A 16,352-nucleotide genomic window follows, 5' to 3' on the forward strand; every position below is an offset into this window, starting at 1 on the left:
GACATGCTTCTGGGGAAAAACCATCCCTGATGTCCGTCCTTGTGCTCCCCACAGGCACAGCCTGTGCCTGATGAGTTGGTGACCAAGCTGCTGGGGAACCAAGCCACCTTCAGCCCCATTGTCACCGTGGAGCCGCGGCGGAGGAAGTTCCACCGCCCCATCGGCCTCCGGATCCCGCTGCCACCGTCCTGGAAGGACAATCCCAGGGACAGCGGCGAGGGTGACACCACCAGCCTGCGCCTGCTCTGCAGTGTGATCGGTGAGGCCGCAGGAGTGCTCTCCATGGGGGTGGGATTGATAGTGGAGCCCTGGAAAATGTTAAAGACAGAACTTTGAAAATGTTGGGCTTTGTGTTTTCTCAGATCACCGCACCTGCGTAAGCAGTATGATAAATTATATAATTGTTAGATGTGATGATAGTTTAGTAATTAAATATAATTGTTATATAACCATAAGAAGAATCATGAGAAACTATGTTGGAAATTTAAGGGGGCTATCTTTAGCTGAAAACTGTGTATACAATAGAACAATATAAGTTTAATAATTAACATGAAAGTTATATAAGGATAGAGTATAAAAACATATTCATCTCGGATGTATGGTCGGAATCAGATTTGGGTTGTAACACCCCGATTCCCAGAGCTCTTAATAAAAGCACTGCATATAATCACTTATGTGATTATGTGTTTTTGAATGCTAACAGGATGGGCTGCCTCAAGGTGTGCAGCTCCAGGGAGCTCATTTCCCCTGTAGAGAAACCAAATGCCCAGGGGATGCAGACCCCAGGCTTTTTGTCATGTTTTTTATAAGTTACAAGAACAAGATTTGGTGGGTGATTAGCCGATGGTTTATCATCATGGTTTGTATTTTTGTTTGGTTTTTGCAGGGGGATGAGTTCTGGGGTTAGTTCTATGTTTGTTTGGGGATGGTTGTGAAACGATGATGATGGTTGATCATTATTTTTGATAGTAGAAAATATGGAGGAAGGTTGATTGAAGGTGCATTGATGACAAGTGATTTGGATAATGTAGGAATATAGAGTTTAATTATTTGACCAAAAAAAAAAAATCAAGATAAAAGAAATAGATGTGTAAAAAATAGATGGAAAGACAGTATGCTCGCCCTTTCTTTCTGCTACAGGAGGGACAGCCCAAGCCCAGTGGGAAGACATAACAGGCACCACAAAGCTAATCTACGAAAATGAGTGTGCTAATTTTACCACCAATGTGTCTGCCAGGTGAGTCCTGGGCAAAATTGTGCCCATCTGACGATATCTGGTGCTCCTTGGGCCATTCTACAGCCTTTGGCAGGAGAAGCCCCTTACCCCTGGGGTTATTCCTACATGCAGGGTGGTTTCCTCTAGCTTTGCGACTCCCTGAGCAAACTTCTGGAAACAGTCATGACAGCTGGGTGTGCAGAAGGAAGGGGATCATTATTTGAATTTGGTTGTGTCCCTATCCAAGATGGGGCTACACCCTGTGTCCAGAAATCCTGAGGCTTCCTTTGCAGTCCAGTTGGGTGTTGAGTGTGGGTTTTTCGGGGTATCCTGGATGGAGGAATGATGAACCTGACTCCATGTTCTTAGAAGGCTAATTTATTATTCTATTCTATTCTATTCTATTCTATTCTATTCTATTCTATTCTATTCTATTCTATTCTATTCTATTCGCTGCACTAAAACTATACTAAATAAAAGAGAAAAGATACAGGCAGAAGACTACAAAGAATGATAATGAAATCTCATGACTCCTTCCAGAGTCCCAACACAGCCTGACTGCGATTATTAAGTCAAAACAATTCCCATGTTGGATAAACAATCTCCAAACCACATTCCAAAGCAGCAAAACACAGGAGAAGCAAATGAGATAGTATTGTTTTCCTTTTTCTCTGAGGCTTCTCAGCAGAAAAATCTTGGGCAAAAAGGATTTTTCAGAAAATATGATGGTGACAATTGAGGGGTGTAGGGTGCAGCTACCACTGCCCAGCAGCCCCCTGACCCAAACCTCCTGCAGGTTCTGGCTGGCCGACTGCCCACGCACAGCTGAGGCCGTGCACTTTGCCACCATGCTGTACAAGGAGCTGACAGCCGTGCCCTACATGGCCAAATTTGTGGTGTTTGCCAAGATGAACGACGCGAGGGAGGGCCGGCTGCGCTGCTACTGCATGACTGACGACAAGGTGGACAAGACTTTGGAGCAGCATGAGAACTTCACTGAGGTGGCCCGCAGCAGGGACATCGAGGTTTGTCCCCTCAGCAGCGTGTGTGGAGGGGAGAGGGACAACAAAGTGAGGGGAGATTTGTGACAGAGTTCGCAGGGGTCCGAGGATGAGGGAAGAGATGAGGATCTGACTCCATGTTTTAGAAGGCTTGATTTATTATTTTATTATATATATTACATTAAAACTATACTTTTATTCTTTTATTACATTAAAAGAATAGAAGAAAGGATTTCATCAGAAGGCTAGCTAAGAATAGAAAAGAAATGAATGGTAACAAAAGCTTGTGTCTCAGACAGAGAGTCTGAGCCAGCTGGACTGTGATTGGCCATTAATTAGAAACAACCACATGAGACCAATCACAGATGCACCTGTTGCATTCCACAGCAGCAGATAACCATTGTTTACATTTTGTTCCTGAGGCTTCTCAGCTTCTCAGGAGAAAAAATTCCTAAGGAAAGGATTTTTCATAAAATATGTGTGAGACAGAGACTGATACCAGTGGAAGGGGCTGGCCCTGGCCTGGCTGGGAGAGTCAAGGTTACCTGCCCTGAAGCAGCTCTGCACAGGCTCTGAGGATGTTTTCTGCTCTGGCCAGGTGGTGGAGGGAATGCCTTTGCACGTGGAACTCTCAGGGAACCTGGTGCCTGTCAAGAAGGCAGCTCAGCCCCGCACCTTCCTCTTCCAGTCCTTCCGCGAGAACCGTCTCGTCATTCCCATCAAGGTAACGCCAGGCTATGAGGCTGGGCAAGCAGTTAGGGCCCTTGGCTGGTACCAAAGCACCTAACTGGGCTCTGCACTCAGGTCAGGGACAGCAGCAGGGAAGCCAGTGGCTCCCTGTCCTTCCTGCGTAAGGCCATGAAATACGAGGACCTGCAGCACGTGCTCTGCCACCTGAACATCACCATCCCACCCTGCAGCAAGGTCAGTGCAGGGCCTTTGGCACTCTGGTTGGGCCCATCCCTTCTCCAAGCGCAGGGGACAGCCCTTGGTGTCCTCACCTGCTACATGTGGCCATGCCAGGCCACTCAGGAGGTGATGGAGAAGCAGCCGTGTCAGGGCAGAGCTGCTGCCCTCTCTTCAAGCTGACCCCTTGGTTTGTCACCACCTTCACAGGGAAGTGGCAGTGAGGAGCGAAGGAGGACACTGACCCCATTGTCCCTGCGGGAGCGATACAGCATCCTAAGTGAGACCAGTTTTGGTATGCAGCCTGCTGGGAGCATCCCAGCCCACTCACCACCTGCAAAGCCGGGATGATCCTGTCGTAGTTGCACTCACAGCAACTCCCCTTGCCCTGGAGGTTCCCTTGGTGCTGCCTGCAGGGTCTGTGTGACCCCCAGGGCCAGCACCCATTCCCCTCACTGCTCTGCTGCAGGGCCCTGTGCAGCTGAGCTGTGACTGTGACTCCTTCTCCCCTTCCAGGCTCTCTGAGCAGCACAGACAAGGCAGACCAGAAGATGGTTGACATAGCAGAGCAGCTGGGCCTCAGCTGGGCTGGTGAGTGCACACCTGAGGGTTCTGGGGATGCACAGCACTGCTGGGAAAGCTGGCACTTAAAGAGGCTGGAAGTGTGCTGGAAGTGGCTGCTTTGCAGTGCCCTGTGACAGTGTTCAGGGGTTTTCAGATGAGGGAAGAGATGAGGATCTGACTCCATGTTTCAGAAGGCTTGATTTATTATTTTATGATATATATTACATTAAAACTATACTAAAAGAATAGAAGAAAAGGTTTCATCAGAAGGCTAGCTAAGCTAAGAATAGAAAAGAATGATAACAAAGGTTTGTGGCTTGGATTCTCTGTCCGAGCCAGCTGGGCTGTGATTAGCCATTAATTACAAACATTCAACATGAGACCAATCACAGATGCACCTGTTGCATTACACAGCAGCAGATAATCAATGTTTACATTTTGTTCCTGAGGCCTCTCAGCTTCTCAGAAGGAAAAATCCTAAGGAAAGGATTTTTCATAAAAGATGTCTGTGACAGGGCACCCCAGCTGTGAGCATTCCAGGGCACTGAAATGAACCTTCCTGTGGTTCTGCACATATTCTCATGCATGGCTACCAGGCTAGGGCTTTGTCATGACTTGTACAGCTCTTTATTGCAGCCACACATCCAACGAGCCCACAGTTTTTAGCATGAGACCCTCCTGAGCTAATCACAGCAAGGGGGCTTCAACCCTTGCCCCATCCCAGCTCCTGCATGTTCAGCTGTATGGAACAGAGGTCTCTGCACTGCTTCCTCACTGGCTGAGCCATTCACAGCATCCCCAGCCTGGTGATGGGTTATAAGGTGTGATACTGACCAGTGTTTTCCCCAGAGCTGGCGCGTGAGCTGCAGTTCGGCGTGGACGACATCAACAGGATACGTGTGGAGAACCCCAACTCCCTCCTGGAGCAGAGCATCGCCTTACTCAACCTCTGGGCCAGCCGTGAGGGCAAGAACGTCAAGAGTGAGTAGCTGTGGTGCCCTTCCACAGGCACAGGGGTGGCAGGGCACTGTGTGCATCTCCAAGGACCCCTGGCTGCCTTTGCAGTGGTGGTCCATGCATACCTGCCTTCCCTGCCCACCTGGAGGGTGTCTGGGGCATGGCTGTGCCTCCCTGTGAAAAACGCCAATGGCTTGTTTTTACAATTTTAAAAGTTTAGTAGTAATGAAATGGTTATAAAAATAGTAATACAATTAGAGTAATAATAATTTGGACAATTTGGATTAGGACAATATGAAACAATAGAAACAGAGAGTTATGGACGTTTGGGTGCCTTTTTCTGGGCAAAATAAGCCCGAAAAAGGACCCACGTTAACAGAGGATTAACCCTTAAAAACAACATCCTGTTGCATATTTATGCACCTCATACATGATGCATAAATTCCATTCAAACACAGGATTCTGTCTGGTCATCCTCAGCTTCTTCCTCTGAATCTTAACAGCGCCTTCGAGGCGGGAAGAAGTTCCTTTCTTCTGATAAGAGAGCAATAAATTCTTTTTCTCTGAAAGATTCAGGTGTCCTGTGGCTGCTATCTCACTGCAAGTCCTTTCTTTTAAAAATGTATCCTACATAGCATCATTTCTATTATGCCAATTTTTACAACCTAAAACTATATTTAACACAGCGCTTAAGAGAATTAACACAGCAACACTTTCCAACACAACACATACAATATTCATTTTAATATTTGCAAAAGCCAATCATAAAACACATGCATTTTTCACGCTCCCCAAGTGACAACCACCTTTTCCCCTGCAGTTGAGAACCTGTACACGGCGCTGAGGAACATCGACCGCAGCGAGATCGTCAACATGCTGGAGGGCTCGGGCCGGCAGAGCCGCAGCCTCAAGGGGAGCTGGCGCTACTCGGACAGGGATTACTCCCTCTCCCCGTCCCAGATGAATGGTGAGCCCCATCTTCTGCCAGGGGAACGCAGGAGGGCCCTGGGGGCACAGTCTGTGCAGAGATTGGGGCTGGGGTCTTGCCTGAGCAGGCTGCACCCACTGAGGAGTGAGTGGGCACTTTGCTGGCAGATGCGGCCTCTTCAGTGGGGCGGGTGCTGCAGAAAGCTTGGCTCTGCCATGCTGCTTTCTCAGGAACTCCCCAGCTGGGGTTGAGATGTGCTCCTCATCCCACATGAGAGGTGAGAGGTGTCTCTGGCTGGTCAGTGGAGCTCACTGAGCCCTGGTGGTGGGTGCCAGGCAGAGGGGGCCTGGATGTGGGGACACAGCCAGAGCGGGCTGTGGCACATGCTGCTGGGGAGCCAGCACAGCAGACACGGGCAGGGCTTTGTGCTGCTGCAGCCCTGCACTGCGGCCCTGCAGCGCCGGCTCATGGCTCTCTCCCTCTCTGTCTCTCCCCTTGTTCTGTTTTCTCAAACATGCCACCTAGCGCTGCCAGGTGCGGGCACTCCTCCTGTGGGTCACTTCTTTTCATCTTTCTCCTCTGAGCTCATCCTGGCCTCTCCTTCTCTCATCCTCCACTGCCTGTCTCCACTGTCTCCACCTCAGCTAAGCCCTCTGGGAGCCGCATCCAGCGACTGCATGGCACCAGGGACTGCCCCTCTGACAGCTGCCACGCTTGCAGGCAGCCATCCCAGGCCTTCTTCTGCACAATGCCAAGCTCCTTGCCCTGCTGGCACTGCTCTGCATGCCCCTGCCCATGGGTGAGGTGCCCTTCCTGTGCCTTGGCTGTGGCTGGCACTCCCTGGGCAGCAGAACAGCTTCTCTGCTGAAATCCAGGGGTGAAAAAGTGGCTCAAAGCTGGAAAAGGCTGAGCAGAGCCACCTGCATGGGTGGGAGTGCCTGGCTTGGTTGTGGTTTGTGTAGTGCTGTGCACATGGCCCTGGGCATGAGACATGGCAATGGTTTGTGGCCCTGCAGACACCAGCGGGGTTGTGAGGCCCTGGCTGCCTTCTGCAGGGCCTTGGGGATGCATGGCATGCTCTGGGGCCATCCTTCTCTGCTCATGGTCCTTCCAACCTGCTCCTCTGTGCTGTGTGGAGTGTTTGGCTTTGAGAGTCGATGCCTACTCGAGGCTAATGGCCAGCTGGTGCTGGATGAGGGCTGTGGGCAGGGGCCAGGGGGTCTGATGGAGCAGGGTAGCAAAGAGGGCACTGTGTCCTGCAGTGCGGATGGAGAACCGTGTGAACACCAGGCCAGCCCTCCTCACGGGGAGGAGGCAGCCCCAGGACCTGCCCAAAGCAGCCCCAGGATGTGAAGGGAGGCATGGCAGCATCTGCAGGGACCCTGTGAGCTCTGCTGTGAGCGCAGCCCCGCTCAGCCTGGCCCTGGGGCTGGGGCATGCCCATCGCTGTCCTTGGGGCTGCCATCCCTCCCGAAAGCTGTGTCCCTTTTTGCCCCCACTGTGCTTGTGCGTGCCTGAGGGCGGCTGCTGGACATGATGATGCCTCTGTCTGCCCATTTAGGTTACGCTTCGCTGCAGGACGAGCTGCTGTCCCCTGCCTCCCTGCATTACACACTGCCATCCCCGCTGCGTGCCGACCAGTACTGGAATGAGGTGGCCATCATGGATGCTATCCCCATGGCTGCCACTGAGCAGGATGCCCTGATGGAGATGTCCGACATGCAGGTGTGGTCCTCGGGGCTCACCCCCTCGCTGGTGACTGCTGAGGACTCCTCTCTGGAGTGCAGCAAGGCGGAGGACTCGGATGCCACGAGCGAAGGACGCTTCCCAGGGCAGCTCCTGGCAGATGCTCATGGCCCAGACCACATGGGCTCCATGGACCTGGTTGAGGATGACACAGTGGACTCAGATGCCATGAATGGGCTGATTGACCTCCTAGAGCAGGAGGAGGGGCAGAGGCCAGAGGGGAAGATGCCATCTGGTGATCATCATCAAGCAGGGACTGGGGAGCAGGACCCGGAGAGTGAAGTCTCTTTTGTTTCAGTTCAGGAGAAGGTGCAAACCAGGATCTTGACATCACCCACCTTTAGCCATGAAGTGGAGAAGAGTGCAGACAGGTACTGCAGCCTGGGTGAGCGTGCCAGGGGAGCACAAAACTGCTTTGCCAGCTACTGCCCTGTGCTGGGCCAGCTGCAATGATCTCCCTGCTTTGCTTGCTTCCCTGCTGCTCTCCAGCTCTGCAGCCCAGGCATCTGCAGTGCACAGAACCATGGCTGGGCCTCATTCCTCTCTGGAAATGCTCTGGAAGAGAGCCCCAGTCAGCCAGGCCCTGCATGGAGGGTGTACTTAGGAGAGCTGACCCTAACCTGGGCTGCCTCCTCCCACATTGTCACTGTAGGACATGAAAGAACACGAGCACACACACCACTGCTCTCAAGGTGAAGGAAAAAGGGAAGTTTATTTCCCAACATTTATAGTTTTCCAAAAGTTGCAGTGGGTTGGAGGGTGACAGTGCCACCTCTCTAATGACACCGGACAAACCAACAATCCATCAAATTTCTCCTCCTGTATAAAAGAATGCAAAACAATGAGATATTTAGAGAAAGGTGACAGTGGATTGGAAGGTGACAGTGCCACCTCTCCAATGACACTGGACAAACCAACAGCCCATCAGATTCCTCCTCCTCCATAAAGGAATGCAAAACAATGAGTTATTTACAGAAAGTGTGTGAGAAAGTTCGTTATGAGAATGTGAGCATCAGAAGGCTTAGAAAATCTTAAAAATTCAGGGTGACATCACATTCCCAGTGGCACTGGACCCATGAAGTCCTTGGCAGCACCCAGAAATGCCCCACAGCATTAGACCACATTAGAATTAGAGCTAGACCACACTGGATCACGAGAGCACAGCATGCTCTTGCCTCAGCCCCTGGCCACTGTGACTGTGTTCACAGGGATTTACAGATGAGGTGAGAGAGGAGGATCTGACTCCATGTTTCAGCAGGCTGATTTATTATTTTATGATATATATTACACTAAAACTATACTAAAAGAATAGAAGAAAAAGTTTCATCAGAAGGCTAGCTAAGAATAGAATAGAATAGAATAGAATAGAATAGAATAGAATAGAATAGAATAGAATAGAATAGAATAGAATAGAATAGGAATGATAACAAAGGTTTGTGGCTCGGCTCTCTGTCTGAGCCAGCTGACTGTGATTGGCCATTAATTAGAAACAACCATATGAGACCAATCCCAGATGCACCTGTTGCATTCCACAGCAGCAGATAACCATTGTTTACATTTTGTCCCTGAGGCCTCTCAGCTTCTCAGGAGGAAAAATCCTAAAGGAGAGGATTTTTCATGAAAAGATGTCTGCGACAGGCCACCAAGCTGTGAGGCCGTGGGATGGGCAGGGAGCATGGCATGGAGGTGGCCTGTGCCTTTTGTGCATCTGCGTGCCTTGTGCTGCTTCTGCCAGGTGCAGGTGGTGCCTCTGGGGTGCCCAGCAGTGCCCGTGGGGTACAGGTGGGGTGCAGGTGTGCCTGTGGGGTGCAGGTGTGGTGCAGGTGTGATGCTGGTGTGCCCGTGGGGTGCAGGTGTGATGCAGGTGGTGCCTGCCCGAGCTCGGCTGCTGCTCACGGTGCAGCACTCCGTGCAAAGCTGACTTGCCCCTCTCTCTCTCTGTCTCTCTCTCCCTGTCCCTGTCCCTCTCTGGTGCCCAGGCTGAGGGACTGGAATGCAGAAGGCTCCTTTATCTCCTGCCTACAGGACCTGACAGCGGGCTCCTGGCAGGAGGGAGTCACCCGAAGGCTGCTCCCAACGCACAGCACAGCCTCCGGGGCGCAGGGCCAGCAGCAAGGGCAGGTCCTGGTGGCACCCACGGAGCTGCTGAGGGTCAGCTCTGCCGAGGACAGCGAGTGGCAGCCCCAGCACCCCACGGGCGGCTGGCAGGAGGAGCCCCAGAGCCGCTTCTTTGGGCAGGTGAGAGCAGGAGCAGGGGAGTCAGCCCTGCAGGAAGGTGTGACCCCATGGACAGCCCTTGCTGGAGCCCTGTCAGGCAGACCAGGTGACAGCAGACCTCCTCAGCTCCCCTGGAATACTTCCTGCCCTTTGGGGTGCCTCTCAGCCCAGAATAGCCTGCTGGGCTTGACACCTGAGCTCTTGCTCTCCGTTTATAACCCAGTCACCCTCCCAGAGCCGTTCCTTACTGAGGATCTGCCCTGGCTGGCAGCCCAGCAGCCTGCTGGAGCCAGAAATAATCTCGGGGCCAGGCTGGGTGGTGGGCTGGATGCCAGGGGCACACAGAGCCAGCAGGTACAAGGTGAGGGGGAGCACCTTTCCCCAGCCAGGGCACACATGGCCACACTTGGAGTGGCTGCTCAGCTCTGGGTCACCTGAGACAGGTGTGATTCCAATGACACCCCAACACCCTGGGCTTCATTTATCCTGTGATGGAGGACTGCCCACCATAGTCATGGGGACAGGATGTTGGGCAGGGTAACAGAGAAAGGGACAGATCTGCCCTGCTCACTACCATAGTCAGGGGGACAGAGAACAGGGACAAATCTGTCGTGCTCTCCCTGTCCATGGGACAGGCTGGGTGACAGAGCAGAGGGACAGGTCTGTTCTGCTCACTGCCATAGTCAGGGGGACAGAGAACAGGGACAGATCTTTCCTGCTCTCTGACTGGGTATGGGACAGGCTGTTGGAAAAGCTGACAGAGGGACAGATCTGTCTGCTCACTGCCTGGCTTGGGACAAGCTTTGGGCAGGGTGACAGAGGGACAGATCTGTCCTGCTCACTGCCATAGTCAAGGGGACAGGCTGTTGGAAAAGCTGACGGGGAAAAAGGACAGATATGTCGTGCTTTCTGCCTGGCCATGGGACAGGCTGTTGGACAAGCTGATAGAAAAGAGGGACAGATCTGTCCTGCTCTCCTGGCCATGGGACAGGCTGTTGTGCAAGCTGACAGAGGGACAGGTCTGTTCTGCTCACTGCCATAGAGTCAGGGGGACAGAGAAGAGGCACAGATCTGTCCTGCTCTCCCTGGCCATGGGACAGGCTGTTGGAAAAGCTGACAGAGGGACAGATCTGTCCTGCTCTCCCTGGCCATGGCACAGGCTGTTGGGCAGGGTGACAGAGGGACAGCTCTGTCCTGCCCACTGGGGACAGGATGTTGGGCAGGGTGACAGAGCAGAGGGACAGATCTGTCCTGCTCTCCGCCTGGCTATGGGACAGCTCTGTCCTGCTCAGTGCCTGGCCGGGTGACAGAGAACAGGGACAGATCAGTCCGGCTCTCCCTGTCCGGGCACTCCCATCCACATGTGACCGCCCAGGACGCTCCCCCTGCCCGCTCCCTTCTCGCCGCCCACCGGGAGCCTCGGGCAGGCGGCATGGCCGGGCTCTGACCGCCGTAGCGGGCACCATGTGGGCTTTCCTGGCCCAGCTGCTGATCGCTCTGGTGCTGCTGGCCTTCCTGCTGGTCAGCTGCCAGAACGTGATGCACATCGTCCGCGGCTCGGTGCGCTTCCTGCTCAAGCACGCCCACCGCGAGCTGGACAAGGAGCTCGGCGAGAGCCAGGGGCTGGCGGATGATGAGGAGGCTCTCTCCGCCAGGGTGGTCCGCCGGAGGGTCCTGCTGAAGGTAACGGGAGCGGAGAGAGCAGCCCCGGGCAGATGCAGAGGAAAGCAGGGATGGATGGGGTGCATGTCAGGTGTGCTGTCCTGCCAGGTAAACCACTCCTGTCACCGCCTTCACAAGCCCTGATCTCCCCGTTCCTGTTCCCGCAGGGGAATGAAGCCCTTCATCTGCCTGGAGAGCAGGTGACTGAGGAGCAGTTCACGGACGATCAAGGCAATATCATCACCAAGAAGGTGAGTGAGTGATCAGGGTATGGGTATGGGTATGGGTATGCCTTTCCCTTCTCCCCTTCACCCTGCAGCCTTTCCTTTCTCCCCTGTAGCCTTTCCCTTCTCCCTTCCAGCCTTTCCCTTCTCCCCTTCACCCTGCAGCCTTTCCCTTCTCCCCTGTAGCCTTTCCCTTCTCCCTTCCAGCCTGTCTCTTCTCCTCTCCACCCTGCAGCCTTTCCCTTCTCCCCTCCAGCCTTTCCCTTCTCCCTTCCAGCCCTGCACCTTTCCCTTCTCCCCTCCAGCCCTGCACCTTTCCCTTCTCCCCTCCAGCCTTTCCCTTCTCCCCTCCAGCCTTTCCTTCTCCCTTCTCCCCTCCAGCCTTTCCTTCTCCCTTCCACCCTCCAGCCTTTCCCTTCTCCCCTGCAGCCTTTCCCTTTCCCCTGCACCCTGCAGCCCATGTAGGGCATTGATTGCTGTGCCGCTGTCTTGGGTTACACTCGCGGCATTTCTCCAGCTCTCTCACACCGCGGGCAGGGTGAGCAGGGGCTGCTGGTGCCCCGGGGCTGGCTGTGACACCCAGCTCCGTGCGGGTCCCCACAGATTATCCGGAAGGTGGTGCGCCAGCTGGGCCCTGGTGACATGGGTGACAGGCAGGAGCAGGAGGAGCTGATCCTGGAGGGCTCCCTGCAGGAGCACCCGGACCTGGAGGCTGACGAGGATCACTTCATGAAATACTCCATCCTGCACCGGGATGGTCTGGGCGCCAAGGTACGGCGTGGCTCACAGCCCTGGGTTTCTGCAGGGCTCTGCAGGGTCAATGTCACCCTCTGTCCTTCCTGCTTCCTCTCCTGTTTCCCCTCTAAGATTTCTAAAGCAAATCATGCCCACTGTGCCAATCTTCTTGCTCGGTGTTTTCTGCCTGCCAACTGACTCTGCCTTTCCTTTCCTGTCCTTTTCTCTGTGTCTGTCTGTCTGTCTGTCTGGGTGATGTCCTGCTCCCTGCCCCTTCGGCTCCCTCAGGAGGAGGTGCGAGTGCGTGTCCCGAAGCCAGAGGTCTCTGGGGGCAGGATGGGGGCTCAGATAGTGAAACGAGCCAGCCTGAAAAGGGGGAAGCAGTGACCCCCCTCAAATGGCCTCTTTTTTGAGGTAACCCTGCCTTTGCTCTTCCTTCTGTCCTGCCTGCCTGCACTGAGCCGCTGGTCGTGCACATTCTCCTGGGGGAATGGTGGTGGGGCAGTGCCCAGCTCTTGGGGGCACTGAGGGTTTGCTGTGCCACAGAAAAGCACTGAGGGTGGGCAGCAGTGTGCCCTGGCGCTGTGGGCACAGGGTGCCCTGGTCTGCAGTGATGCTGCAGCCAGCTGTGTACACTGCACCCCAATGCAGCCACAGTGCCAAGGGCTGCTCCTGCAGTGGCAGCACACTGAGATGGTCCCCAGTGACAGGGTCACAGAGTTGTTATTCCTGGGCTACAGACACAGGGATGGTCTTTGTCCAAGTCACTACAGGGACTTGAGGGATGGTCTTTGTCCAGGGACTACATTGCATTTGCATGGGGTGTGAGCAGAACTTCCCCCTTCATGCATGAGCACTGAGTGTGCAGCCTTGTGGCAGATGAGAGCAGCCCTCGTTGTGCCCTTTGGTGTGCCCCTTCCCAAGGGGTGCAGCTGAGCCCTGGCAGAGCTGTGGGTGAGATGCAGGGTGGGTTTTGTGGGGCTGGGGCTGCTCCTTCTGCTCACAGCACTGCAGTGGGACATGCAGCTGCTGCCTCTGCCAGCCATGCAGAGGAAAGCATTGATTCTGCTGAGGGCAGGATGGGGGCAGGCCTTGGCAGGTGCTGCAGGAATGTGACACTTGTAGGGGCTGACAACAGGGCACCCTCCTTTGACCTGGGGTGTTTCTTCCATTGATCCTCACTGAGCTCAGAATGAGCTTGTGCATTCCCTGATCCCCCTGCAGAGTGGGACCAGGCCAGGTTGAGGGCAGGGTGCTTGGCACAGCACATTTGAGCCTAGCTGCACCATTTTCCTATCATTTTTCTCTGTGCAGATGGGGCAGCACCATCCGTGCCACCCATGTCATTGCTCCCAGCTCCAGGCCTGCCACTTAGTGCTGCTCTGTCACTGTCTGGCACCCCCCAGATCTTGTCATGGGTGCATGTGGGACAAGCACAGTGTACAGAAGGGGCTCCCCATCCACCATTAACCCTGGATGTGCCACCATGGATCCCTGGTAACCCCATTTCTGTGTCTCTCTCCCCAGGATCACACCTCAACACCAAACCACTGAACTTCACCCACGTTCTGACACATCCCTGAGGAGAGAGGAGAGGAGAGCAGAGAGTGGAGGGGAGCAGGGCTGGCTGTACATGTTTCTATAGGCTAATGGCATGATTCCTGTATGAGATATACTTACCCTCCTATCCGCATGACTGACTGACTGCAAGACGCATGAGCTACAGTTCTTCAAACAGATGAGGGGCCTCCATCCTTGCCCCAGAGACAGCACCACACACCAGGGGCCTGCTCTCAGCTCCTTGGGGAGGCAAGAGCTGGAGCAGAAGAAAAGGAGAAGGAAGGAGATTGCACCTCCGTGCGTGGATGCATCCCCAGGTGTGAGCTCCAGCTCCAGCTCCAGCTGCAGGCGGAAAGCTGGCACAGCATGGCCCAGCTCAGCGTGGAAGGAGAGGTGCTTGGCCCCCCTGCAAATGCCTGTGCTGCCTCTGCTGGACTTGCTTCTCATCCCTCCCTGTGAGTGTTGGGTTCTGGGGAGGGCAGCAGTGGCCGGAGGTGCCAGGGGAGGCTGCAGGGACAGAGGGGCTGCTGCAGGGCTGCCCTTCCTCTCCCCAGCACGTGCAGAGCCTCCCAGCAGGGCAGAGCGCACTGAGCTCGTCGCTTCTGTCGAAAGTGTAAAACTGTACAGCAATCAGCCTTGTGTATATGAACCAATAAATACTATGCAAACCCCTAGGGACACTCTAGCAGTATGTACAAAGCACTGACAGCTCTGCTCTCATATACCTCTTCAGGCTGCAGGGTGGGCAAAGCCTTTGGGAAATATTTGAGCAGGAAGGCTGTGGGAGCGAGAGGGCAGCAGCCTGCCCCTGTCCTGTGCCCCTCTGCCTGAGCCTGGCCCCTTTCCTGGCCTGAAGAGGGGGATTAGAGGTGCAGTGCCAGCAGTTTGTGTTGGCTCCAGCTGCGCTGAGGTGCTCGGGGCCCGAGGGAGGATGTGCAGAGAGAGAGAGAGAGCAGGAGGTGCTCGTGCCACGACGTGGGGTTGTGCCTAGCTCTACTCAGCACAATATCTGCTCAGGAGATGAGCCAGGAGCTAGCAATAGCCAGCAGCTGTGCAATACGCACCCCAGGCAAGGGCTTTGCAGGGAGCCTGGCCTGCCTGCAAGGGGGGTGAACAGCCCTGGATCCGACTGTCCCGGGACCAAACCCAGAGCCACGGGAGCTGCTGCTGCCCCGGTGGCTGCGTTTCCTCCAGGTGGAATCTGCCTGAGCCCTGGTGGGATCTCCTGCTCTAGCAGCAGGAGAGCCGTGCTGGGCAGAGCTGCCCAGGCAGCTCAGAGCTGGGCAGGACGCTGACCCTGCTGTAATACTTGAGCCCAGGAGAGCAGGGAGAAGGTAGTGGCACTTGCTCCCAGGTCCCTGCCCCTGTCCTTTACCCAGCTGAAGTGGGGACCTGGCCCTTTGTAGCACAGTGATGTGGGGACCCCCTGCTCTTTCTCCTGGAGGTGGCCACTGCTTTGCAGAGCCCGAGTCTGTTCTCTGTGGGCAGGTGCAGAACAAGTGCCCCTCCAGCTCCAGGCTGCGTGCTGGTGGCCTCGGCAGGGCAGCCCTGCCTTTCAGTGGGTGCAATCTGCTGGGAGAGCCCCTGGCTGCCCCGAAAGCCTCGCTGCAGCCCAGCCACCGACCCAGCTCAGCCTTGGAGAGCAAAGCAGTCCCCTCCCCGCCCCAAAGCTGAGCCATACGGGCACAGAGCCTCCATCCATCACCCTCGCTGCGTACAGTAACCTCCCTAGGCCCACTGCAACAGCTGACTCCGTAGCATCACCCTAGAGTTGTGTGTGGGTCCAGTGCTTTGGCCTTGTGTATGCCGTAGGGAATGTGCTGTGCTGAACCGTGCCAGGCACCTGCAGTGACATTGCTTCGCGCTCAGATTGCTTGTAGGGCTGGTAGGGGGAGGCTGCACCCGACATTGAGCCTAGAGAATGCTGCAGTCTGCACACTAGAAGCTTTTTAGAAGTTTTAAAGATTACTTTTATTTTCTTTTTTTAATTGGTATGGAAACAAGCCTTTTGGATCTCCCTGTCTTAGGCCCCCTGATGTATAGATCATTTCCCTGTACACCAGCTATCAGAATATGAATTAATAAAGAAATCAACACAAGCTGTGTCTCGTGTCTGCTTTTCCAAAGGTGGGGATGATGGAGAGCCCGGGGCTGGGTTCTTCTTGCCGGGAGGGCGGGGGGGGCGCATTTCTGCCGTTCCTGGGGCAGCTGAAGGGAGCAGGAGCCCCCGAGGGGCTGCAAGGGCCTCTCCCGGGGTGGGTGATTGGGGAAGTGTCCTGTCCTGTCCCGTCCCATCCCACCCCATACCATGGGTCCCATCCCATCCCATCCCATCCATCCAGACCCATTCCCGTGTCGTGTCCCGTCCCATCCCATCCCATCCCATCCCATCCCATCCCATCCCATCCCATCCCATCCCATCCCATCCCATCCCATCCCATCCCATCCCATCCCATCCCATCCCATCCCATCCCATCCCATCCCCGCGTCCTGTCCTATCTCGTCCTGTCCCATCCCAACCCGTCCCTTCCCATCCATCCCGACCCATTCCCGTGTCATGTCATGTCCCGTATCCTGTGTCCCATCCCATCCCATCCCATCCCATCCCAACACATTCCCGTCCCATATCTCGTGTC

General features: G+C 54.8%; 1 protein-coding gene across 13 annotated transcripts in view; it reads left to right on the forward strand.

The window, feature by feature from the left end:
• ANK1 (ankyrin 1) overlaps positions 1 to 15,815 on the forward strand; it is a 67,505-nt gene extending 51,690 nt beyond the window's left edge. For 8 of the 13 annotated variants that reach the window (XM_064731066.1, XM_064731065.1, XM_064731069.1 and 5 more), the window contains 15 exons: positions 55 to 259; positions 1,141 to 1,237; positions 2,013 to 2,241; positions 2,816 to 2,941; positions 3,022 to 3,141; positions 3,334 to 3,418; positions 3,640 to 3,714; positions 4,537 to 4,668; positions 5,465 to 5,611; positions 7,134 to 7,689; positions 9,298 to 9,556; positions 11,365 to 11,448; positions 12,025 to 12,192; positions 12,445 to 12,570; positions 13,684 to 15,815. In XM_064731066.1, coding sequence (XP_064587136.1) covers positions 55 to 259; positions 1,141 to 1,237; positions 2,013 to 2,241; positions 2,816 to 2,941; positions 3,022 to 3,141; positions 3,334 to 3,418; positions 3,640 to 3,714; positions 4,537 to 4,668; positions 5,465 to 5,611; positions 7,134 to 7,689; positions 9,298 to 9,556; positions 11,365 to 11,448; positions 12,025 to 12,192; positions 12,445 to 12,543 — 2,382 coding nt within the window. In that variant the 3' untranslated portion in view covers positions 12,544 to 12,570; positions 13,684 to 15,815. The other 5 variants (XM_064731067.1, XM_064731073.1, XM_064731074.1 and 2 more) reach the window with 5 other exon arrangements.
• The last annotated feature ends 537 nt before the right edge of the window (positions 15,816 to 16,352 follow it).

The sequence above is a fragment of the Zonotrichia leucophrys genome, chromosome 22 (genome assembly GCF_028769735.1).
Source record: "Zonotrichia leucophrys gambelii isolate GWCS_2022_RI chromosome 22, RI_Zleu_2.0, whole genome shotgun sequence".
Taxonomy (NCBI): Eukaryota; Metazoa; Chordata; class Aves; order Passeriformes; family Passerellidae; genus Zonotrichia; species Zonotrichia leucophrys.